We start from the raw sequence: 27514 nt of genomic DNA, 5'->3' as shown, positions 1-27514 counted from the left end.
ACAACAGGGAGCGATGTGAAACTGTGGGAAGGTCCCATTGAGAGTAACTGCTTGCCTGTATGTGGTCCCTCCACAGCTGTCCAGCAAGCAGTGGGACAATTGTTCGTTCTTGATGTTTTTGACAATGCTGATCTGTATATTTCTGAGAAATTGGTGGCTAAGGGTAACCCCACAGGTAGTAGTGAACCTTAAACACAGATAGTGCTGGTTGAGTCAGGTAGTGAGACAGGTGTAATAGAAGTGGGTCCTCCACAGTCCTGGGAGAGTAGGTCTGGGAGAGATAAAAAGAAAGGTGAAAAGAAATGTAGGAACCCAGGGTCAGAAGATAGATGGGATGATAGAGAGATCAGTGGGACCCCAAAGGTCAGGAAGAAGTGCTTGTAGACGCACACCCGGAAAAATATGTGGGTGGAGTGCCCCTTTAGGAAGTAAGTCAGACAGGTTTGGACCCCTGGAGGAGGTAGTACAGAGGTGCCAGTGTGAAAGGTTATATGTTTCTTCCTTCGGTGCGAAATGGGGGGGGGGTATATGTAGAGAGGCGACCCCGGGTCACTGTGTGTGTTAGCAATCTAGGCCTCATTTTTGCAGAGGCAGGCATGGTAATTGCACAGGTGGGTTTATTATAGTCTCGTGGTTAGCACTCAGAGCTCCCAGTTGGAGATGGCTCCACCCGGCAGTCAGGAGATCTGGCCCGGGAGTCAGGAGGACTCCACTCTACAGACACAAGGTCTGTGTATGGGAGTCAGGAGGGCTCCCATCCTCTCTAAGAGAGAGAGGCTGCAGGAGGCAGACATAGTCAATGACAGCACAACGCAAAGCTGATCCCAAGTAAGCTTCTAGGGAACTTGACTGAAGGGTACTTGTGTTGGTCTGAAGAGCAGACCTAAGGCCTATCAGCAGCTGTGTGGCAAGTGATTAAGCCAGGAGGCTGAAGTAACAAGTTACAGCAATATTTGCACAATTCAACCCTAACACACCTTGGTAAAAAATACTTTATATATGGAACTTTAGTCTACATTCACATTATTGTGTGTTGGGAATGCGCACACAAGTGAGAGAAAAGCTCTGCTTATTAGCAGACGTGCGGGGTGCCATTAGTTGCTAATGGCTCTCCCCACGCATCAGAAAAACTCCTGCGTTTGTGTGCTGTGGCACCAAGCAAGTCTGTGTGGTTTGATTTAAAAAAACAAACGGTCCGGCCTTTTTTCACCCCAAGTTTCTGCATGTAGGGCAGCCCACTGAAAGAGATGGGCTGCCCTACATGCAGAATGCAGCCGCATAGACATACAGTAGATGTCTGCACCGGGGTGTGTCCGGTGTGGCCTGGGCACACCATAATCACCAAGTGGCGTGCAGATTGCCCTTGCTGCGCTGTCTTTCCTCCTCTCCTGCAGAATGGTGCAGCAGATAATTTCAGGATAGAGAGCGGGAAGGAGCCAGTTAATATGTCATTGACAATCAACTTCCTTTTCTAAATAAACACAATGAGTAATTGGTACCAATCACACGCTGTGTTCATTCATAGCCGAAGCATAGTAAACTGTTTGAAATGCTTCAGTTTGTGAATAAACAGGAAGCCGTTTAGCACAGAGCACTTCCAATTCAATCACTGTCCAGTACAGCTGAGGCTGCAAAGAAAGGGACTGGGGAATCTCTGTCCTTAGTCCCTTCCTTGTCTCAAAATTTAGAGGGTTTGAGTTTTGGGGTGCACACCCTAATGCAATAAGCTGTGCACACCTATGCGCATAGATCTGCCAAGTGTTAATAAGAAACAAATGTATCAACTATAAGCAAGCAGAAACATTATTTTTCTCCATAGCAAATACCCAGCATGCTAAGCACTGCAATCATGCAGACTAATTTGTATGGGCATCACAGGAACTTGCTTTTACTTCAGTTTCATTGGTCAGTTTACATACTAATCCCTGCAACTAGAGGATCTAGAGTTCAGGACTTCAGCTGTACCTTATCCAATGTGATGGAAGCAATCTGGAATCGCAGGATAATAATCCAAATCAGTCCTAAAATTAATGTCCGATCTCCATCTACGATATTTTCTGGACCAATAAGCTTCACAGGGACCTAGAATAGAGATAAGGTGAGTTAATAAAATAGGAGGACATGGTCTACCTATAACAAAGCTGTCACTATAGCGATCTGTCACTACAAATAATACCACTATGGTTCTAACGTAAATTAAGATGTAACATTACTGTATAATGTATGTAGATGATTGCTCTGGAAGACGTATATTTAAAATTCAACATTTATGTTTGATTATACCAGGATGCCAGTTTCTAGAACTTGTCTAGAAGCTGTCACAGTTTTATATATCTTTCATCTCAGGGCGATGACTGAGTGTGCATGCTGCAAGTTCCTTTTATTTTTGCCTTGGTCAAAGGTAAGGGATGAAATGATAGGCAATTAAATGATAGGTGGGAAGACCAATTTTGCCAAACCATTTTTTTTTTTTTTTTTTTACTGGCAATTGCCCTGAAAATGAGTCAATAGTAAGGGATAGTTCACTCCACTGCATTGCACAGCATTACCCAACACATATACAGCGCAAAGACATGGCAAAATACTTTGTTTTCAACATGTGTAAATTACACCAATGCGTTGCATTGATGTGAGCTGTGATAAAATGATGCAAGCGTCATTTTATTACAGCTCATCGCACAGCAAAACATATCCCTCCACCTCCTCTCCACATTCTGCTGTGCAGAGACTTAAATGAAGTGTAAAAAAAAAAAAAAAAGAAATTAAAGAAAACCATGCACTAAAGGGGACTTCACGCCACCTTTCAGTACTCCTATGCACCGCACACCAGCGGCTGCACATTGTAATGGTGGTGTTATCCCAGCCTTAGTAAATCTAAATTCAATCATGCTTAGGAAAAACATCTATAATCAGACAAAAAAAAAGAGGTAGACTTAAAGGACCACTTGGTCTTTTTCTGCCATCACACTTTTATGTTTCTATGAAAACAATTGACAGCCTAGCTAGCTGGCAAGACCAGTGAGTAATGTCACAAGTCTCTTAAGCTTGAGTAATAAGCAGCCATCTCCTGTTTTCTGTTTGCTGCAGACTCTTGACACTTTCTTCCCATCCCTCCACATCTATATGGGCCAATCTGTTACCCCTCTATAAGTATATTTAAACCATAACAATAACCTTTTCTATTTGCTCCTGTTTGTTCTGAAACTTCCAATTGAAAGAACTTTGTTATATCTGTTCGATATGTGGGAAAGTAGGGGGGGGGGGGGTAGGGAGGCAGGTGAAGGCAGGGTGGGGGCAGAGTAGGGGGGTAAGTGAGGGCAGGGGGGTGTAGGGGGGTAAGCGAAGACAGGGGGAGTAGGGGGGTAAGCAAGGACGGGGGGGAGTAGGGAGTAAGTGAGGGCAGGTTGGGGAGTAGGGAGGTAAATAATGGCAGGGTGGGGGGGGCTTAGGGGGATAAGTGAGGGCAGGGTGGGGGGGGTAGGGGGATAAGTAAGAGCAGGGGGGGGGTAGGGGGGGTTAGTGAGGGCAGGGTGGGGGGGGAGTAAGGGGGTTAGTGAGGGCAGAGTGGAGAAGGTAGGGGGGTGAGTGAGGGCAGGGTAGGGGGAATAGGGGGTAAGTGAGGGCAGTGTAGGTTTGTTAGGGGGTAAGTGAGGGCAGGGTGGGTGGGGAGTAAGGGGGTAAGTGAGGGAAGGGTAGGGGGGGAGTAGGCAGGTGAGTGAGGGCAGAGTGGGGGGGAGTAGGGTGATGAGTGAGGGCAGGGTGGGGGAAGTAGGGGGGTAAGTTAGGGCAGGGAGGGGGGGAATAGGGTGGAGTGAGGGCAGGGTGGGGGGAGTAAGGGGGTAAGTTAGGGAAGGGTGTGGGGGAGAAGGGGGAAAGTAAGGATAGGGTGGGGAGGAGTAGGGGGTAAATGAGGGCAGGGGGGAGTAGGGGGTAAATGAGGGTAGGGTGGGGGGTAATGGGATAAGTGAAGGCAGGGTAGTTAAGGGTGGGGTGGGATAGGGGTTGAGGGCTGGAGTGGATTAGATGCAGCTTCTCAAGAAGATGGATCCTCTGGAGCTGGGAGCCTGGGACCAGCTGAGCACTGCTGATATATCTGGTCCTGTCCCTTCCTCCTGGGCAACTGGGGTTGCGGGGGGGGGGTGTAGAGGTAGAGCGGGGACTCCAGAATTCTCTGCACCAATGAGCTAATCCCCCAGTGTGCAGCTATTTTTTTTAAAAATTGTCTCTGGGTCCCCCAAGCGGACTATTTAAGCACTTTTAGGTTTAGGCGGAATAAATTGCAGCAGTGCTCCCGACTGGCCCCAGTGTACTAATATAGAAGAGGCTGCTGTACTTGTGTCGTGGACTGCTGCAGATTAATTTGCCTAAACCTGAAAGTGGTAAATAGTCTGCTTTCTGTCCCCCGGCATCCACTGAACATAGGAGACCAAGAGACCTTTTTTTTAAAAATAGCTGCACAGCGGGGGATTAGCTCATTGGTACACAGAATTTTGGAGTCTCTGCCCACTCTACCTCTGGCCCCCACTCAGTTTGTAGAGCCGGGCCAGGACAGGAGGGCTGGAGGCTGGTGTGGTATGAGCGGTGGGGGTAGAGATGAGGGCAGATTTGACAGCTGGCGGGAGGGGAGGAGGAGGCGGGGAGGAGAATCCCACAGATGGACAGGTGACATATCATTGGTTGTTAAGGATGCAGCAGCCCCGCTCCTTAACAACAGATAATTGCTGGCATCCTTTTCTTTACATTTCAGCTATTAGTGGGGAAATCCCGCTGACAGCTGAAAGAACCTAGCCAGAATTTATCAGTTTCGGGTATGAGTGCATTTGCATGGGTACCGATACTCATGCAAATGCTTAGCATCGATGCCAATACCAGTAATTATAAGTGCATCTGCTCCTATAGTTTTCCCTTGGTCCCCTTGCAGAGTTCCATAAATACCTGTTGAGCCTGCCTGTGAAGTCCACCTAATGCAGCTTCCTGTAATGGGGTGGCAATAATTGCTACACTGATCCTGAATTCAGAGCAGGGTTTCCACTCTCATGCAGGCTGTGCCTGCTTGTACTGCAGTGGAATAAAAAAAAATATTGCAGGGGGCATGGCTATCAGCATTGTCACTGCCGATTCACCAGCCTGTAGCTTGTCAGTCAGAAAATGGCCACACCCAGTCCCGTCCACTTTTTTCTGGATTGACAGCACTGACTCTGCTGCAGAAAACATCCCATTGTGAGCTGTATTGTCTGGGAAAGGGAGCATGTGGGACACAAATAAAGGATTTGGCTCACTTTATGAGGCTTTTGCATCACATAGTAACTGCATATGGTACTTGTTTGGACTGTCATTCAGGAGCCTATATTTATACTTTAAATGTATTTAAAACTTTAAAGTGGGAGTAAACTTCTATGTCTGGCTTTTACCTATAGGTAAACCTATAATAAGGCTTACCTATAGGTACTGTAAATATCTCCTAAACGTGCACTGTTTAGGACATTACTGTATATGCAACCAATGACATCATTGGCGCTTGAACTCTGAAGGAGCGGCCACCCGGGCCATTCCTTTAGAGTCCTATGCCATAAATGGCAGCTCCAGCGAAAATGCACGGAAGTGACTTCATCGTGGCTCTGGTCAGTCGCAGCCACAAGGCCATCTTTAATATTGATTGCACCCTGGGCAAACATTTTCTTGGGCCCTCCTGAATCCACTTATCAAATATTTGCGGGCAGTGCGGGCACAGGGGCAGCTGCTTTGGACCCCAAAACAATGACTGGGCCCGGGGAAGCTGTTCCTTTTGCCCTGTGTTAAAGATGGCCCTCTACAGTTGGAGTCCGTGAACCTGGAAGGAAGACCAGGATGTGAGCACCTGCAGCGGTGAGGCTTCATTTTCAGGTAAGTTTAACATAATGTGCTAGTATGCAATGCATACATTATCTTCCGAGGTTCAAAAAAAAAAAAAATGCCCAGCGGTTTACTACCGCCTTAATAAACATTACTAAAAGTGAAAGTACTTGCTAACCAACATTATTCTACAGGAAATGTAGATAGTCATTTTTCCTCTTGAATGACATGTTGTTATATGACTAGGCTGAGCTCACAATCAGAGAATCAATATACAAGACAATAAGAATAGGCAGCATGGTAGGAAATTCCAGGTGAATGATTTATGTGAGGATTTAATTGGGGATTTGGGATTTTTTTTTCTTTTTAGTTGTGTGCTTAGTGAATAAGAAGGTAAAGTGTTACTAAACCCACAACAGTAAGAACAGTCTGTATATGCAGTTGTGCATTGTGTATAAAGGCTGTTTAAACCTGTCTTCTCTGATTCTCCCTTCTTCCACTGTCCCGAATCCATCTCCTGATAGTACTGAACCTTGGAAGCACTCTGCACATGCTCGGTTTGGTGTGTATTGCTCAAGAGGCTTTTTTTTTTTTTTTTTTGGGAGGGTGCATGTGATCAGCACAGGGCCAATTGGCACTGTCCAGGCAGAGAGTCAGGGGTCATGTAGCCTCATAGGACAGTCAGAGGAGAATGAAAACTCCTCCTACAAGCTTTAACCAGTATATAGTGCTGATGAGAAAATGTATTTAGCAGTTTATATTTACTAAAAAAAGATACATTTCCATGTTCTGTGTACTGACAAGATATAGTGAATGCAGGGTTCTGGGTTTAATAATACGTTAGAGTGGAAAAAATGTTAAAGAGAACCTGTAGTGTTGAGGAGAAAAAGAACTGGAAAGGAAGTGGTAGACACAACACTAAGTGAAGGGAATTCCCCTCTTAGCTGTCATCAGAACAGTTGTTCCAAGACAGAGAGAGTAAATCTCTGTAGTCGAGACATAGGCGGCACTAAAAGCTTTATTGAGGTTCCAACCCTTCTGAACTCTATCCAAAAAATAATAATTTAGATAGACTTTATGGACAAATCATTTGCACGTCATACATAGTTTTAAGGGCATTAAAGGTCTTGGATGTCAAAATGTTTTACTGGCATCCAAGTATATTAAATTGTGGAAAATGTATATATTCCAATTGTTATATATTTTCCTTTGAGTTGGTTAACTTCCAAGCTAGTGCTATATATTCCATGACCGTAATATACCATAAGATCAGTGAAGGCATATAAGAATTATGCTGTCTGACTTGCATATTGGAACAATATTGTATCTGGGTGTGTGCCATGGATATCCCAGCCAGGAAAGTAATATAGTTCATATAGACAGGTCGAAGGGGAGGGAGGTGGCAGACACACAAATTGACAGAATGAAGGGCAAATACTCTTCAGACTCAAATAAATGAACAATACAAAATATGCAACAAATAACTGATTGCCTTGCTTCTTCTACCCAAAACATGCTGAACCAATATTGGCCTTCTTGGTTAAAATTCATATTTACCAAGAGAATAATGTGGGCAGTCATTGCTGAGCTTCTTCTGGCAATCTAAGTTACCTGGCTGCCTTTGGTTTTGATACTTAACCACTAACTCAGGACCAAAATGCATCAGGCGAGGTCAGAGTGAAGTAAGAACCCCATTAGCATACTTGTTCTGGGTCACTGACACAAAGGTGCCAATTTATAAAAAAAAAATGTGCTTTTCAAATATCTCAACATTTGTGCAAGTGTAACAAATAATTCTAATAACAAGTAATATATGTGTAATAGTTTCCTTTTTGCCTTTAACCGGGTGAATGTTACAATCTTAACATTCAAATAGCTTAAAAATATTCGACCATAAGAGTTAAAGTGGTGATAAAAGCTAAAGGCTTTTTACCTTCATGAATTTTATGCATGAAGGTAAAAAAACCTTCAGTGTGCAGTTTCCCCCTCTTTCTAAGCCTGATTTCCATCAAGTGATGTGCACGAGAGCCAAGGCTCTCCTGGGTCTCTTGTTCCTCATTGGCTGAGATGCAGCAGCAGGAGCCATTGGCTCCTGTTGCTGTCAATCACTGCTAGTGAAGCAGGAGTGGGGGGGGGGGGGGGGGTGGCTGAAAAACGCTCTCTGTGTTTTTTGGACACAGAAAACTGGCTCAGAAGCGAGCAAACATGAGTGTCCCCATAGCAAGCGGTTTGCTATTGGTCAGTGGTTCTCAACTCCTGTCCTCAGGACCCACTAACAAGCCAGGTTTGCAAGATAACTGAAATACATCACAGGTGATATCATTTGCTGCTCGGTGATTGCAGTATTCTAGTCTGCATCTCCCCAAGGTCATACTTAAAATCTGACCTGTTAGTGGGTCCTGAGGACAGTAGTTGAGAACCACTGCTCTAGGGGATTTCAGCAAGGAGGGTGGGGGGGGAACCAGAGCACCGGTGGGGGACCCAAGAAGAGGAGTAACTGGGCTGCTTTGTGCAAAACCACTGCACAGAGCAGGTAAGCAGGGGCGTAACTACAGGGGTTGCAATTGCAACCTGGCCCAATGCTCCAGGAGGCCTGTGCAGCTCCCCTGTACACCTGGATAGGAGGGTGGCGGGGACAGCATGTAGAGAAATCACTGTCCTCCATTTTCCTCCTGTAGCTGCAGGAGGAAATGAAGGAGATTGGTTCCTCTGTATGCTACCCCCGCCACTCCTCCTATCCAGTTCACTTGTGGGTCTGCTGTCTCTGGGCCCCTGTGTTCCCCCCTTGGTGATCCCCCCCACTGTGCTCCCTCTGCTCTCCTGCCGGCTGCTGCAGGGGATGTGTCATATTAGAGAACCAGGAAGGGGTCGGTAAGTATGTAATTTACCAGCTCCTTCCTTTTCAGAATGGACAAAGTCATAGTCAGTGACATTGTAAAAAAATAAAATAAAATGATAAAAAATAATACAATTAAAATACCAAAAAATCAAAACTACTGACACCAGTGGGTGAACTTCCAGAATTGCAAAGGCCACACTTGGGACCGGGCCCTGGCATTCCACCACCATAGGGAGGCCCCAAGAATGGCAGGAAGGGGGCCCACTGCAGAACTTGTGAAAGGGTCCCGCTGCGGGACCGTAATAAAGGGCCCCACAACGAGAGTAAAGGGCCCTGGGATCAGTGGGAAGAGCCCCAGGCTTGAAGGGAAGGGCCCGGGCCGGGGGTCCGGGGGGCCCTTCATGGTTTCTTGCACCGGATCCCTGAAGGTTCTAGTTACGCCTCTGCAGATAAGTATAACATGTTTGTTTTTTTTTAAACTCCTTTACAAACGCTTTACTAGGCTATGAACATTCGACCTGCAGGAGAAAGTATGATAACACCTGCACTGTATGGAGAACCCTGTGTGAACGGACAAAGGATCGGGTGTTCCAACAAACAAACTTCCAGCTGCAGAGTGAAGCAAAATATTCATTGGTATTACTACATTACAGTAATTATTTATTACACGTGCATGAATGTTGAGACATTCATAAAGCAAATTTTTTTAAAAATAAACCCAAAAGCATTGGAACCATTGGGTTAGCACGGAAGCCAGGCAAAAATGATTTAATTATGGCAATGGCAATCTCCATGTACCTTTCCATTAAAGCAAATTAATGAAGGACTGTATGTGTAGCCCATAGCAGTCAGCTTTCTCAAATAAATTTCTATTCTGACCTATGAATGAAGGTGTGATGGAGAAGTCAATAGGTTGCTAGGAATAACATGTCAAGGAACCTTACCAAGTCTGAAGCTGTTAATGACCTCAATGACAAATGAATTTAGAAGTTACGTCCATTGTAATAATCTGCCTTTGACATATGCTTTTCTGTAATAAGTTACATATTTCCTAAAATTAGAAGCTATTGTTTGCCTATTAGCTAAGCGAAATCTGTTAGAGCACTACATGAACAAAAAATACTACTAATTGCGTCTTTGTGAGCTCATGGCATGGGGCTAGCACTGATTACCCATCTAGTAAAATTTTGGGATAAAAAAAACCTTCTAAATTCACGTCAATGTGACAGTTTAATTCTAAAAAAAAATAGCACAGTGAACATCAAATAATATACTGTATCTAGTTTGACATTGACAGAACAAGTTTATTCAATTTTGAAATATAAAGCTCTATAAAGAACTATTTTATTAAACATGCTATAATGTGGCTTACAGTGCAGTGTAGTAAAGAAGAAGGGTGGAGATTGTAATAACCATCTAAATTTGAAGTGAACTCGTTGAACCAATTAAACTTCTAAACCAGGAGCTAGTCGTGCCTAATCTCTACTATGGGCCTTACGCACACTGGGGGGTTTAGCCCAGCTTTGGCTGGATGGGTCTGGGCAGTGCACTCAGCAGTACCTCAGTTTAGGGCAGTATGCACCCAGGGACGATTATCCAGAACATAGACAGCTTGTGTTCTGGGCATTTGCCCATGGATGCATTCTGCCTTTAAAGCAGAGTTCCGGCCTCAAAATCAACTTTACTCCATCTGCTTGCTTTAATGCAGCTGAAAAAGAATTGGATCATTTCAATTTTTTTTTTTTTTGCTTTACTTACCTTGTCTTTTAAAGAAAATATACTTACTTTCCTTCCTCTTCATCCCTCTGCGGCCTCGGAGCGCGCCGCCTCTTCCTGCTTGCATTGACTCCTGGGAGATAAGTGTCATCGCTCCCAGGAGTCAATGCGCCTGCACCGGCCCTGCTCATCACTTCCGCTGCAGGGCCATCATTCCCTGCTAAACATGCCCAGAAGCTGTGCAGGGATGATGCGCCTGCATCGGAAGTGACAAGCAGGGCCGGTGCAGGGCATTCTGGGACATTGATGTCACCAAAGAAGACACCGAAGAGGACGCTCCGGCTTCAGCTGCCCACACCTGAGATGGCAGCGCTGGACAAGACATTTTCAAGGTAAGTATTTCTTCTAAAAGGTAAATGAAAACGGAGACAGTTCAGAGGCTATCGTTGCTTAAATGCACTAGCCCTGACTGTGGCGGGGGTATTTTTATTTGAAAAAAAAAATTTTGAGGGTAGAAGCCGTTAATTTCTGAGGCGATAAATGCCGCTAAATTATGCGAGGAGAATGATGCAGCCAGGTTCTGGGGGTGTGAGGTAGCAGGCTCTGAGCCCTCCACTGCCACCTGAATGTGATTTATTTAAAGATGTTTAACCTCCCTGGCGGTATGATTCTTTCGGATTTTAGGTGCTGAAAGCGGTACCATTATTTTGCTTGCAATTCTGGAGAATGAGCAGCCCAAACCAGCTATTTACTAATGATTTCTTTTTACCGTGTGTTCTTCTTTATAACATCCCGAGTATGATAAAGTTTGAAACACAAAATCCTAAATTATAATATAATAAATAACTATAAAATAATAATATAATAATAACACTTTTTTTTTTTTCCAAAAAATAACACTTTTTATTCAATAAATGATAGTAAATCATGTAATCAAAAACACTGACATTTTTTTTTGTCAAACAAGGATGCAATATATTTTTTTTTTTCCCAAAAAGGATGCAATATTACTCTTCATACTGCTTCAATAAACGTCCCGGGTGTGGAAAATTTTGAAACAGGGTACAGCGCAAAGTCCAACATCACAGTCTGGACAGTAGTACCGTGTTTCTTTTCTTATTTTCCGCCCGGTGTCGTCGTGCTTGGAACAGCACACCACACACATTCTTGTGGGTGCAGTCTTCTTCTCCGTCGGCGGAATGAGGTCCATAAAATGACGACCGGTCAGTCGTTCGGGGTTCACGACACCAGCCGCACGGCGTCCGGATCGACTTACAGTTGGTGTCTGGTGCCTGAGAAAAATCAGCTCCGCAATTTTCCACACAAAGTCCGCATGGATCATAGGCCGGTCTCTTTTCTTTTTCAGCAGAATGAAGGCATTCCATAAACACTGCTCCAGGAGGTGTCTGAAATTTTTTTTATAGTATTTCTTCTGCTGTTTCCGCATTGCTGGATAGAAGGTCATGGCCTGGTCAGCTCTGTCCACACCTCCCATGGTGTTATTGTAATCTAGGGCCAGTTGCGGTTTCAGCACATCTTTTCCCCCTTTTGTATGGACCATGACAGTGGCGGTGTTATGGATGGTGCTCATCAGGCAGACATCTTTTTTGTCGCGCCATCTAAGTGCCAACATTTTGCCTTTCTGCCAGGCAACTAACTCTCCAGGCTTGAGTTTTTTGTTGGCAAAGCTGGGGGGCATGTCACGCCGGTTTGCTCTGACGGTCCCATAAGCATCCGTCTTGTGCTGTAGGAGGAACTCAAACAGTTCTGGGGAGGTGTAAAAATTGTCTGTAGTGACACAATACCCCTGATCCAGCAGAGGCTCAATCAGCGTCAGAACTGAAGCAGTTGCCATCCCATAGCTGCTGAACCTTGGGTTGAACTTAGTTCCTCTTCCGGTATATAGGACCGAGTTCCAAATATAGCCAGAGCTGGATTCACACAGCATAAAGGATTTTATTCCAAAGCGTGCTCGCTTGGACGCAATATATTGGATCCAGCTAAGTCTCCCTTTATACGCCATAAGACTTTCGTCAATGCAAATGTCTCTTTCTGGGACATAGGACCGCTGGAAGTTTTTCAAAATTAATTGATAAATGTCCCAGATTTTTTTCAGCTTCGGAGCCGGATGAGATGTTTCATCAAACTCCTCATTGTTGGCAAAGTGCAAATATCGCATTATAAGGGAAAATTTGTACTCCGACATTATGGTTCCAAAAAAAGGAGTGGCCAATAATTTGTTGGTGGTCCAATACCACTTCTGCAGGGGTTTCCCCACCACTCCCTGCAGAATAATAAGGCCCAGGAATCTCCAGATATCTGCACTGGTAACGGGTTCCCACATCCTGCTCCTGGAAAACCGGCGATGTGCTGCGGCTTGTTGTTGCTAGTACCGGTTGGTCTCCACAACAATTTTTTCGATGACCTCATCGGTCAAAAAAAGCTGCAGATACGCCAAGGGGTTATCCTCCTCAACATCAACTTTGAGACCAGGCGTTCCGGTATACGGGAACCTTGGGGGCGCTACGTGCTCCGTACCGCAGTCGATCACGCACCACGTACGCACATCGCTCGGCACATCATCATCACTAAACTCACTTTCGTCGGATGATGAGCTTTCCCATGCATCGCTGTCACTCCACTCTCCGTGCGATTCGGGATCGCTGTCGCTATCGCCCAGCAGGTCATACATCACTTTTGATGTTGCGGCACGCTTGCTTGAGGCCATGGTCGCTCTGCAATAATCCAGATACAAAGTATGGAAATAATGCAGGAAGTGCAATGGAGAAAGCACTGGGGTCACTTTATTATATTTTGGGAATGTAATCCAATAGGATTACAGTGTGTCAGTGTGTTTGGTGTTTATACTTTTTGAATTTGCCGCCGGTTCCACCCCCCGGCGGACGTCACGTCGCCGGAGACGGAAGCCGGGGCTTACAGACGATCGAGAGGAAGCTCCGCCGCCGGACGCCGCTCTCATACATCGCTGGATCCCGGAGAAAAGGTAAGTGAAACCTCCACCAGGATCCAGCGATCTTCCCAGCGCTACCCCGAGTGTGACTCGGGGTTACCGCTTTTGGCTCAAAAATCTTACCCCGAGTCACACTCGGGAATACCGCTAGGAAGGTTAAGCTTGCTGTCTTAATTGATCCTGCATGTGTAGTACATATGTATGTTAGATAGGAAACCTAGACTGTAAGCTCTTAAGAACCGGAACTTATGTGAATGTAAAATGTACAATTGTAAAGCACTGTGTAAAATTGACAGCTCTATATAAATACTTGCAATAGGTATGCTAGAAAATCATATTGATAAGTTATAATTTACTTACACATTTATCTATGACCGCATTGCAGTGCTTGCTAAACACTCTGGCATGCCTTTGAACACTACAGCAACTCTGTTGCTAAAACCAGAACATAAAATAAAGCTCCTCCTGCAAAGAGCAAGTTTGCTACTCAGCCCTACCAGGCTTAAGATCTCTGCTGCAATAAAAGGAAATTGCTGGCTGAAGAATCTTCAGAAACTACTTCCGGGAGTGTCAACTTCCAGGTTCCCCTCTATGGCACTCTATGATACTTTGGGACATAGTGGTGATGCTGAGGTCAGTGAATTGCACTACGGGGGTTCAGCAGGGTTCAGGCATTTGACACTCCAGGATGTGGCGCTTTCTGAATATTTTTCAGCCATTGATTTTTCTTCACTGCAGTAGAGATCCAGGGCTTTTAGGAGATGAGCCTTTAAGGTCTTTTTTGCAGGGTCAGCTTTATTTTAGTGTAGCACTGTCCCTGTAGGGCTTGCTGTGTGATGACTTTTTGGGTCTCCCTATGATTACCTGCAGACAGTCACTTGGGGATTTTTCACACATCTCTCCTTACTCAAAGTTGCTTGTTACTCAGTAAACAGTCCAGGGTATTTGGTTTTATATTTATTGTGGATGGAAGAAGGAAATAGTGGGATACTCCAACTTGAACTATTCACAGTAGATAAGGACAACTCTCACTTGGCCTCACTAGGTTATTTGTGGAAGCAGACACACTGCTTTAACCATACTGCCCCTTGTATGGAAGAATTAAGTCCTCTTGCTATCTATAGCAGCAGACTTGATGCAACCACATTATCTTCAGGACACTCTCTAGCATCCCCTTGACTGACACCCGTTCACTGACTCTTCTAGCAGAAGGGATGGCCCTTACAAGATATGCCCCATGACACAGATCTGTACTCACTGTAGGCAGAATCAGATCCTTTCCAGTGTCCCCCTCCCAATCAGTTCTGCAGGACATATGGGCTCTCTGACTTTCAGGCCCTCAGGTCGACCACCCGAGGCCGCATGGCAGCTTCTACAGAGGAGGAGCAGCCGCCCCCTCCCTCCAGGACCCCACTCTCCAGCTGAAAGACTCATGTGCCCCGGATATTTATACAGTATCCCAGCATGCCCTTAGGCACTTTTCTCTGCCAATCAACAGGGCTGTAACAAATGCCTGTGCACTCACTTGTCAGGTTTCCTCCCACTGTCTAATATGGCTCCTTATTGGACCAGTGTGAATCATTTCACACAAGCTGAGCTGCACCTGAGCACAATGAGCAGACCTCACTAAAGGATCCTGCTCTCTGGTAGGCAGAGAGCAACATAAATTTACCTGGCAATTTCTCTGGTAAGTAGAAACCCAAAACTATACTCTCTCTAGCACCTATCTAGGAGGGTACTACATTAGGTTTTGGTTTTAGCAACAGAGTGACTTTAAAGTGGTTGTAAAGGATAATTTTTTTAATTAAAATAATAAACATGATATACTTACCTCCTCTGTGCAATGGTATTGCTCTGAGCGTCCTCAAACCTCACCCTCTGAAGTCCCCTGCCTGTTCTTGGAACTCCTACCGGGTTGCTCCTGAGCTGGGATGTGTGTACCCATAAACACACACAGAGTGGCTCAGCCCTGCCCCCCTCCTCACAAAATTTGATTGGCAGGAACAGGATCCAATGGCTCCCACTGCTGCCTCTGTGTCCTGTGAAGAGAGGAACAGAGACCAGCGCTGCTGTAGACAGGCACAGCCTGGATCAAGATAGGACTCAGGTAGCTATATAGGGAGGTGAGGGGCGATACAACTACTGGAATATTTTTAACCTTAATGCAGGGAAAACTACCTTGCCAAGAACCACTTCAAGTTCTATTGCAGCTTGATGAATTGAAATTGTAAAGAAAGATATAGAAACATCCATGAGATTTGGAAAACTAGAGGTAGAAGTGTAAAGTGTTATAGGTCCTAGGGCTCATCTGAGTCCAAAATCTTTTCCCTGTGCACTGGCCATGGCCAATATGTAGAAATACCCCCCCCCCACCACCACCAATCTCAGTTCTTTTTATACTTATATCTGACCTTGGACTTCAGGAAGGCAAGAGCTTTGCTGTTGTTTTCCAGATGATGAACCCTCATCTTCCCCCGTGCTGGTTTAGGCAGTTGTTCTCCTGAGATATATTCCAAGAGTCGAAGCAGGTACAAGCCATCACGAAGCTCTGTGTATATATCTGTAATGGGTTCACAATTCTATAGAGAAACAAAGAATACATCAGACCAACATGTTCCCAGAGAACGCACCCAATACCACACATGTATGGCACAACAGTGAGCCTCATTTATGGCCAATTTCGTTTTATAAATGTCTTAATTAAAGGAGTCTCATCCACTAAGCTGCAAATGTTAAAAAACAAACCACAGAACAACAAACACAATACATATGATGACTGAAAGGGTAACTCTGTCTTTGTGGAAAAATAATATAGCAAATTAAAAAAATAATATAGGATATACAATTACTACACAAGCCCTGCTGTAATTTATTGCCTCACTCTGGAATCTATGTGATCGCTAGAACAAAAAAGAATTCCCTATCCAAATGCCCTTTTTTACTTAACCTAACCCACAGTCACGTGGTGCCACAGCCCTGAGTCTTCCCCTGTTTTGTTTACTTCCTGATTGGGATCCTTCTTTAGGTTCCACATCACTGCCTATGTGACATGAACACTTTCTATTGGATGGCCACTGGCTGGATTCTCTTAGGAGAGAGGGAGCTGAACTGAAATTATCACAGGGGGATGGTAGGGGACCGGTGGTCTTGGCGTGCCATTGCAGTGCTGGATTAGCAGTTCCCTACACCAGAACCAATGGCGTTAAGGAACCTGGATTGGGGATTTACAAGGATCTACAAAAGAAACTGTCAGCATAGGTTGGGGGGGGGTAGAAAGTTAGTTCCATCCCAGAGTGGGGCTTTAATGTTATTAGAAATGATCTTTCCTCACCAGCTGGTTACTGTTTACATTTCTGTTTTTTTCAGGTAATACACACCCATATAGATTTTTGGGTGGACTTTTAGTTTGCATCATAAAGTTATAATGTATGCTGAATCTGTGTCACTCACATGTGTATATCACATGTTTCTGTTTTACCTTACACACATTCATAAAATCACCTTAAAAAAAAAAAGACCTTTCCTTTTCAATCTCAAGCCACTGTCATTTTCTGTAAAATTCCGTGCAATCTGTACAGTTAGTGTACAGGATGCCCCAAGAAATGTAATTTCCTGCCTGCGTGATTGGCTCACTTATTTTCCAAGAAGTCTGCACTAAAATACAAGTCAGATTTGAGACACCCCCTGTAACAGGAGTTTAAGTTTTGTATAGATACTCCACCAAGGGTTAAATAAAAAGGGATGCAGACCCTGTTGCTTTTCTCATCAGAACTCTGAGAGTGCACCAGCTGATTACAATGAACCAAACTCTCCCATTCATATTCAGTCTTCATAGAACATGGTGAAAGAAACAGTTGATTCTTTATAGCAGTGGTTACCAAACTGAGGCCTGTGGGCTGGATGTGGCCCTTTACTTGCCTTTATCTTGGCCCTTGGGACACTATTTGCCCCTTTGATTCAAGACAATATTCCTTCTACACCAACAATGGGGCATATTTCCTGTCACTGATACCAACAAAAGAGCATTCCTTCTTACTACTGACCCCAACAATGGGGCCCTATTCTTCCCAATTACACAAATGATGGGACACTATTCATCCCACTGACACAAACTGCAGGGCACTATTCTACCCACTGACACCATTGATGGGGCACTATTCCCTACCCTGATACCAGCAATGTGGCACTATTCCTCCCACTGACACCAATGATGGGGCACTATTCCTTCCACTGATACCAAAAATACAGACTTATTCTTTGCACTGACACCAATAATAGGGCACCATTCCTCTTACTGATACCAAAGATGGGGCACTATTCCTCCCAATGACACTAATAATGGGGCACTATTTATTCCCCTAATACCAACAATGGGACAATATTCATCCCACTAATACCAATGATGGGGCATTCTTTACTCACATTTACGTCAGGGCATTTTCTACTCGCACTGCCCACAGTCCAGCCCCCTTAAAGTCTGAAGGACAATAAACTGGCCCTTTGTTCAGAAAGTTTGGAGACCCCTGCTTTACATCAACAAAAAGTAGGAATCTGCTACAAAGTTCATTAAAAGCCTTGCAACGTACATTAATAACCCAAGGGGGATTGTTCGTTTCCTCTAAAAAAATGTTACTCCTTAATTTTTTATGCAAAAACTTAAATTGGTAACGGTGTTACTTCTCTAAGCTTACTCCCCATGATAGGGTGAGAATGTTTACAATCAGAGATCACCCGGAAGTTGCTGGCTCCTTCAAACAGACAAATACTGTATGATATTATTGGGATATGCAGATGACTGAAAGCATGTCACTGATGGAGTTTTCAAATGGGACAGTCCCTGGGGCAAATCCAGGACATAATCACAGGTAATATCTCCATACTAATTTTTATGGAAATCCTAACAACGAACTTCATTTATTTGGTCTTTTGGTCTGTTAAATATACCATTGCAAGTGTTTTCTTATATACTGTATAATGGGTGCACAAAATACCTGTTTCTTTTCTAGAAGTATGATAATATGATGTACTCTGTCTCTGCTGACTGTTTTAAGTTATCATTGTTTCAAGTTCTCTCTGTGGAGGGGCAGGTTTCTGTAGTCTTAACACCCTTCCAGTAAGTGGGTGTTATCGCTCTAGGGTAGGACTAGTCTTACTGGCAGAATCACCAAGTGAAAATAAATCTCTAAAACCCTAAAACAACAAATGCTGCCACCACATCTAGGGACTGGTAAACTGCCACATACTACATTTTTGTTCTTGAATTTAGATATGCTTTAGGTTGGCCATCGAGCTTCAAGGGTAGTTTTAATTCCAGACACAACTAAATTATCATGTAGCTGGTCTCACAGCTGGCTCTACCATAGACATGTGCTCAACTAATCTGAAAATATATATTTATGTCTCTAAACAGGGGAGGAGGGAGTAATGGGCAGATTCTCTAAGCCTATTATCTTGGGGAAGAGCTGTCAATCATACAAGGTTTTTAAATGTGCCCAATTGGTCTTCCTGCCAACTCCCAACACCCAAATCCACCACCCAACTGTCAAAGCTTCCCATCACTCCCTGAGCATTGAAACGTACACACGGGTATATACACTTCCACTGAGTGACGGTGCTTGGGATTTCTAATGGGCTGCTCAGGCATTGCGACTGTATTGTGGTAGGCGGGGGGAGCTGCATGTGTCCCTCATTCCCGAGAGTACAGAATATTTCTCCAGGGGTCTGATAGCAGATCAGAGCAGCAAGAGAGATTAGGAAATGAGAGTACTGGCTCAACATGGTCCCTCCTGTAAAGTAGACCTGTTTACACACAATACTGGCCACAATACAGGTTCACTTTACTGTGCAGAGATCATCTATGAAATGTAATCCTAGATAATAATCAGGGAAGATAATAATATCCTTTTGATGCCAGGAATATCACACTGCATATAATCAATTACATTCCAGAAAGTGTCCGTGTCCTGCATTTACTGCCCTTATAAAAATACATCTCATTCCTTACACATTTATGACAGTCACTCTTCTGTAATAAACGTCCAGAGGTCAAAAAATGAGTAAAAACAAACCAAGAAAGATGAAATCATCTGTTCTAATTTGGCAACTTTCTGTTCCAAAGTACTCCCTAAGATTCCTACAAACGATTTATGACAAGGAGTCTACCATACATGTCTGCAAAATAAAGGAAGTGCACACCACACCTACATTGCTAGAGAGAATCTGTAGATAAATCACACTTATATCATTGAGTCCTGCGCCTGTTAAACCAAATCATTCTATTGTTAACAGAAAAAAAACACCTTGTATTTTTATTGCACTTAAAGTGATGGTAAATATACCACTCTAGTGCTACCCCTGTAAAAGCCATAGGATAGGTCCTCTGTTTTTTGCCTCAACCTTCTCAGGAACCTCAACCTCCTGACACACCAGGCAAAAACACAATATCACAGGTATTCAGTGAAACTAAGGCTCGGATCACATATATGCGATGCGGGAACCCTGCGAATACACTGCGAGTTCCCGCTTCGCATTCAAATCGCAGGCAGTTCACACTGCCATATGCGAATCGCTGGGGATGTCAATACAATGACACCCCCAGACCCATTCACATATCGCAGTGCGAACTGACAGTTCGGACATAATTCGGATCGCATTGGTGTGAACCACCATGCAATCCTATTCTGCAGCAGACCCAAAAAAGGGTCCTGTGTGTGTTCTGTCCAAATCCGATGCAAATTCAGCCATACAATCTGTAGGGCTGAATTTGCATAGCACAGACATCGCATGTGATTTTTAGAGCAGTGCGCTCCGAATCACATGCGATGTCTGTCATCACTATAGTGTGAACCGAACCAGGGCTTATACTTTGTACAGAGCAGTAGTGCTATAACAAAGAAAACAGTAATCAAACCAGGTAATAAAGGCAAACACATTATATTGTCACCCAATACAGCTGGTAACTAGGCAAGCATAAAATGGATTGACAATGGTGATAACACAATTTAGCATACTAAGTGATTAACAGCAGGGACTAGGCATAAGATGATATTTGGCATCCAAATCAGCCTAAAAAGTAGCAAGGCCTTCTCAGGTGCAGCAGTAAGCAATAGTAAAGCCTGATCTATGTCATATCCATGTTCTGGTACTATATTGCCAGAGCGCATTTATAGCAGCGATGATAGTTCTAGAAAGATGAATATGAACTCTCTGAAAGAAAAGAAGGATAGTTGCGGTGGGGTCAGGGGAACAAAGGGGGCTTGCAGAATCATTTTTACTGGAGTGGCAGTCTTTTTTAGATGTTCTTCTGCCTGCTATCATTGGAGCCCAGTCCCAGTTAGCTTGCACGCAGTATAGATACATGGAAGGTAGATGGTAAGGTAGATGTGGTTCAGATACCGTAAGAGTTCGGTATAATGCTGTATAGGGTTGGTATACAGTAGGTGCAGTCTAGGTTTAGAATAAGTGCAGTATGGATTCCTTGCTAGCAGAGTCAGCAATGGGCGAATAGCCCTATCACTGTCCTGGGATACTGCAGTGACCTCTCGCTGTAGAAGGGGGGTCCCCTTGGTCTCTCATTGAAATCTTTCAGTGATAAGTGGTGGGAAGCAGAGGGTGAGTGAACTCTCTAGTTTCCCTGCGGCAGCGGTGTAGGTGCTGTGATGTTGGCAGTGCTGCACTGCCCATGGGTATCCTCACTTCCAGTCTCAGGATTGGCCACACTAATTATGGTACCACTCCTCAGCCCTTCATGAACAAACTGCCTCCTGCTACAGCCAAATTTTTTAAATTTTGATTCATCAGTCCAGAGCACTTGCTGCCATTTGTCTGCACTCCACTTTCTATTTTTTGTGTATAGTTGAGTCACTTAGTCTTGTTTCCATGTCCTATGCACGGAAACATAGAACCTGGGGTGAAGACAAATGGCAGCAGGTGCTCTGGACTGATGAGTCACAATTTCAACTATTTGGCTGCAGCAGGAGGCAGTTTGTTGGTGAAGGGCTGGAGAGCGGTACAATAATGAGTGTCTGCAGGCACCAGTAAAGCATGGTGGAGGTTCCTTACAAGTTTTGGGCTGCATTTCTGCAAATGGAGTTGGAGATTTGGTCAGGATCAATGGTGTCCTCAATCCTGAGAAATACAAGCAGATAGTTATCCATCATGCCATACCATTAGGGAGGTGGGTGATTGGTCCAAATAGATTCTGCAGCAGGACAATAAACCCCAAACATACAGCCGATGTCATTAAGAACTATCTTCAGTGTAAAGAAGAATAAGGAGCCATGGAAGTTGTGGTTTGGCCCACACAGAGCCATGGCAGCCTTCCTGTGCAAAATCACGTACCTGTACGTAATTTCGAGTCTGGGGCGCATGTGCACACTGCCAGCAACCCGCTCCCACTGTGATTGGACACAGCAGGAGCCAATCAGTGGGTCTGGCGGACCTGATGTTCACAGGCACGCTGCAATCATTCTCAAGAGAGGCAGAATGGCGGTCTGCTTATGTAAACAAGGCAGACTGATATTCTGTGAGAGAAGATAGAGATCTTGTGTTTCTGCTAAGCAGGAACATGGATCTCTGTATTCCCCCAATCAAAACATCCCCCACACAGTTAGAAAGCACTCCCTAGGAGCATATTTAACCCTTTGATTTCCCCTGATGTTAATCCCTTCCCTGTCAGTGTCATTAGTATGGTGACAGTGCATTTTTTTAGCACTGATCACTATATTGATGTCACTGGTCCCCAAAAAGTGTCACTTAAATTCAGATTTGTCCACCACAATGTCACAGTTCTGCTAAAAATCGCTGATAGCTGCCATTACTAGTAAAAAGATTTCAAAAAATAAAAATTCCATAAACATATTCCATAGTTGGTAGATGGTATAACTTTTGTGCAAACCAATCAATTTTTTTTTACAAAAAGTATGTAGCACAATACATATTGGCTTTATTTAATGAATAAATTAGATTTTTGATTTTTTTTTATTGGATGTGTTTTATAGCATAAAGTAAAAAATTTCGTTTTTTTGTTTTTTTAAATTGTCTGTATTTTTTTGTTTATAGCGGAAAAAAAAAAAAAAACTGCACAGGTAATCAAATACCATCAAAAAATGCTCTCTTCGTGGGGAAAAAAGGACAAGAATTTTATTCGGGTACAGTGTCGGACGACCGTGCAATTGTTAGTTAGAGTAAAAGTAATGTAAAAATGGCCTAGTCATGAAGGGGGGGTAAACCTTCCGGCGCTGAAGAGGTTAACCTGCTATGAGGGAACAGGATTTTTTTTTTTTTTAGGGTTACAACCAGTTTAATGTTCAGATCGTGAATGTTTGTAATGTACCATATTGTATCCAAGTAGACCTGAACTCAAAAAATAAAGATTTACTATGTTATAGGGAAAATCTAAACATGTTAAATGTTCCTAAACAGCACCCTGAAAATGTATTTTTGGTTTGGGACGTCTCCTGAAAACTAGCAGTGCACTTCTTGGTATGTGAGTGTCCCTAGACACTCCTGTATCTACAGTCTGATAGCTGTATATCTGCAGTGTCAAATACAAGGCACTGGCCTCTGACTACAATTCTCAAGGGATTTAAAGCGGTTGTATCCCCTGTGTAAAAAACAAAAAACAAAAAAAAAACCTGCAGGACAATGGCATAATGTGCTAGTATGCATCGCATACTTGCACATTATGAAATACTGTACTTACCTTAGATCGAAGACCCCACGGGGTCGCCCGAACACTGCTGAGGCAGCTGACATGTTCCCTCTGCATCTCTTCCGGGTTCAGCGGCTCCGGCTGTGATGTCACTTTCCAGCAAGGAGCCGCCAAGGAGCTCTGAAGTCCGGCAAGATACACCGGACCTTCAGAGCGCTTGCGCCGCTGGTGTCAGCGGCTGCACGCAGGGTGAATATCTCCTAAACCATACACATTTAGGAGTTATTAATTTTTAAAAAAACTGAGTATACTACTGCTTTAGAGAGAAAATTGATGATGCCACCACTGTACTATCCATTGTTTCCATTGCTGAAGGCTCTGATATGAAGAAGCAAAGATGATGGCCACCTCTACACAGGTACATAATGTGGAACAAGGCATGGCAAGTCAGTAATAGGTAAAAGATCCGCTGCAGGAAGACCTCAAACAATACTGTGGTTCACTATCTTTACCCTCTGCATGCTTATTTTTGGTGATACAACTTCATTATTAACCCTTATGTAAAACTCTTTATTTAAAAAAAATAATAATAATAATTTTAGTGGCACCTCCATGGCACAAGAAGGCACATGGTATACTACATACTCTATAAAATGTATGTGCTATGGAATCATTTTTAAACAAATATAATAATGAAAACAAAACTATAGAACAATAGGTAGCATTCATTTACATTCTGTCTGTAGATATTGTTCATCCAGTTGGTGAAGGTTTTCTTTTGCATAGCCATGCGCTGCTCTTGCAGCTTTTTAATATGTCCTTTCTCATAGTCTTGTATTCCTTCTTCCTCCATGGCTGCCTCTGAAAGCAAACAATTACTTTGTTAGAAGGTTTCAATACTTACACATCTTTAGTACATTTTAAACATCTCCAGTTACTCTAAAACATCTTCACCAACTTTACCAGCAGACAAAAATGCATTGATCACAATAAGCAACACACAACAGTAAAACCCATTTTATGATCAGTCATTGACATTTATTAGTTGCCTAATGGAAATTTGGGATTAAAAAAAAAAGACATTAGCTCTTGCTTTCTTGTGAAAATGCTAGTTCCATGGCTGTCAGGCTAATCAAGTGGCTCCCTAGAATAAGCATATTGCCAGAGAAGTCAAAGCAAAGGCAGAACCCCTTAGACTCTTCTTGTGGGTCAATGACTCACAAAGTATCCTTTATATTAGATCAGCATTAGAGCCAAAGTGCATTTGGAGAGTCAGAGATCAGTACCATCCATGTACAGTAGTTGGGTGTTGCTGTGTGGTAGCTGCCACTGTTCCATTGACTGGGTGATCACACAGAGTCAAGAAGAATTTGGCAGATTGCCCATTTATTTCCGGAAAAGAGGCAGAAATAAACACAGTGATCGTGTAATGACTGCTTACTTTTAGTGCTAAGGGGAACCTTTCAGAGGACTGATCTATCCTTTGTAATAGGTTCCTGGTTGCCATTTTGGGGGAGCCAGAGTCAGATTGGACACAAGATTTGGGCAGCCATATTGGACACAGAAGCTATATAAAGCCACTGCTGGCTTGGTCTGGTGTGTCCACCATATGGATAATAACTGGACATGTTCCCAATGATTAGGGACAGTGTAGAGAATACCTCTGGAGACTGCTGCAAGTTTGGGGATCGATCCTGTTCCAGGCAGCATATGGCTTAGTGCATTTGTGCATCCTATATTGCCACACAGCACCCCACCCTTAAGCCGTTTTATGCCAGTCAAGGGGACCCATTTAGTGAGCACTCTTCAAGCACCGTGGCATCTGTAGGTTCTGAATATTTGTAGTGCTTTTTAAAAAACTGTAAAGTTCCTTATGGCACATACCGATACCTAGTATTAATTCGACATTGATGAAGCACAGTGTCTAATAGCCACCTATTAGAAATACATTTTAACACACATGACTTAAAGTTGATGTAAACCCCATTTATGAAATCTGACCTGGGCACACATAGCTGTAGTGTTTACTTATCTCTCTCCAAAGCCCTAAGTCCTGTGTCTTTCTGCTGCTCTGTTCCTCTGTTATCAGCATGATAACTTCTGACAAGTTCTCCGACACAGGAGATAAAAACAGCTGGAGATTTGTGTCACGGTGGGTTCATAGATTAGCAGCGAGCTGCTCTATTTACAGCACAGCTCTGCATGTTTCTTCCTTTTTCTTCCTTCTTCTGCCTATGTGGATGGCGGGGGGGGGGGGGTGTACCTTTCCTCCAATCAGCGTATGCCAAGACTCTATACCCAGTTTTGGGACAGGAAGAAAAAAAATCTAACACAATGTTCACTTTCTAAACAGCGTAGAAAGCTGAAGACAGCAGATATACAAATACAACCTATGTAGGGAAATGTGTTACATCTCTGTGTATCATCAGAAGCTGTTCACTTCACTAGGTATAGGTGAGGGTTTCCATCACCTTTAAGCAGACTTTTTTTCAGCTGGAACTTGGTGGAACTCAGTTTCACCACCTCTGGCTCAGGCTCTCTGTTCCATGCTCACCACTATTACTTGTAAATATAGAAGTCCAGCTTCTGTATTTACAAGTGATAGCTTGTCTCCCAACAGCTCCCACAAATCTGATCTGCTATACAGCTCCTACTGAGTGCAGGATGGGGATAAGGGAAATGCAGGTGCCTGGGGTGCAGTGCAGATCCCTACACCCCTACTGTTATCATTAAAACATTCCTACTGGATGATCTCCCTGCAAGTGAGAGAGGTGGAGACCCCTACAGTGTACTGGGAGGTAACAGAGCCGGCTGAGTGCTTCAGCTTAATAAAGAAACAAAAGTAAGACGTGGATGTGGAAGATGGTGGAGCTTTTAAGCAGGAGGGGTGGAGAAGATGGGGCAGTGGAGGTGGGGTTGCATGCAGAGGTGAGAGTTGAAGAGGGGTGAAAGTGAGATGAGAATAGGGAATGCTGCTGTGGAAGAAGGCTGAACTCTGCAATCTGTATGCAGTGCACTCCTAAACTCTACACTATGTACATAACACACCCCCAAATTCTGCATGCATGTAGCACACACCTGAACTCTGCACTCTGTGTGTAACTCCCCCCCCAACTCTGCACTTGGTATCGAATGCACTCCTGACATTTAGCGCCCCTTTAAGATCCTCCCACTGTTAGTGAAATTTGACCACAGCCGCCATTTGATGCGGTTTGGAGGGTGTGTGCTTGCTGGGGCGGGGGGGTTGAGTTCCTGCACCTATTTTCTGAGAAAAAAAGCCCTGCCTTTAAGTAAATAGAAACTGGTTTGATTCTCTGGGCCACTTCACTTTACAGATTACCACTACTCTTTCCACTACGTTACTGAACAAGGCTATGTGCGTGTGTGTCAAATATCTTACATTTTTGTCAGGAAAATCAAAACCAGCAATAGACATTCCATGTTTCCATGCAATGTTAATAAGTGATCGAAATGCCTCATTATCAGAATGGACCTTATAACCGGTCTTATAAAAATTCTTGTGTATGACAGATACTGGCTGCATTGCATTTTTTCCCCTCAGCACTGGGAACGTAATGCTAACCAGTTCCTCATGGGACCTCAGCTGTTAATGTGCCTGGGATGTAAAGTGGGGAAAGTTAGCCAGAGAATGTGATATTGTGTTACAGGCAAAAGGATTTCCTATTTCTGGGGATTAGATTAAAAATCTTAAATCTGCAATCCACATAAGACCCAGCTAAAGCATAAAAGGGCCTAGCATAGCTTCTCTGCCAAGGAACCACATCTGCTATATGCTATTTGGCTTGGGGTTAGCGTGCAATAAATACAATGGGAGATGTAATAAAAGTGCTATGCATAATACATGAGTTCACTGCCATGTGTCACATAAATTGAGGCGTTAAAGCGCTCAAAATGTAAAATCATATATTCATTTCTACATTGTATTTCAATTAATTGTAGTCTTTTCCTTTTAATCTGAACGATTTTGAAGATTGTAGACGTACTTTATTGGTTGAATATGATGGACTTGTATCTTTTTTCAACTTATGTAACTATGTACTTTATAAGATCCCCACACTTTTAGTACCTTGAATTCTATGACACGTATTCACTCTGTCCTGTGGGTATGCACTGCTGTGTCACAGAATTTACTGAAACTTCCTTCTGACCTACAGAGGTTGTGATAGAAGAAGTTTCAGGAGGCATAATCAGAACAGGAAGCACTGCTTGCAGGCGTCAAGGTACCATGGGATATGTAGTCCTTAGAAATTGAAATTCAAGCAGAGCACCACCCAAAAGGGGAAGTTCCGCTTGTTTGCACCTTCCACTGCCACATTTGGCATTTTTCGGAGGGGGGGGGGTGATCTGAGCCGTAAATTCATCCCCCTTATTCCCCCGCAGTCTTCTGGGACACATCAGAGATTTCAGAAGACTACAGGACCATTCGCAGAGTAGCTTGCGCATGCACAGTAGGAAACCAACTTTGAAGCCGCATCCTATTTTC

General features: G+C 43.8%; 1 protein-coding gene across 1 annotated transcript in view; it reads right to left on the bottom strand.

The window, feature by feature from the left end:
• The window catches only part of SPTBN5 (spectrin beta, non-erythrocytic 5), a gene marked incomplete at its 5' end in the record, with an annotated part of 344281 nt that extends 320418 nt beyond the window's left edge, over positions 1-23863 (bottom strand). The window contains 3 exons of the mRNA XM_082275221.1: positions 1966-2082; positions 15770-15937; positions 23744-23863. Of these exons, the coding sequence (XP_082131347.1) occupies positions 1966-2082; positions 15770-15937; positions 23744-23863 (405 nt within the window). The remainder of the gene's footprint in view (positions 1-1965; positions 2083-15769; positions 15938-23743) is intronic.
• Positions 23864-27514: the final 3651 nt, after the last annotated feature.

This window comes from Pelophylax lessonae (genome assembly GCF_965119305.1).
Source record: "Pelophylax lessonae genome assembly, chromosome: 13".
In the NCBI taxonomy this organism is placed as follows: domain Eukaryota; kingdom Metazoa; phylum Chordata; class Amphibia; order Anura; family Ranidae; genus Pelophylax; species Pelophylax lessonae.
Note: the sequence above shows the minus strand (reverse complement) of the source record. Positions and strands in the feature narration are given on the sequence as shown.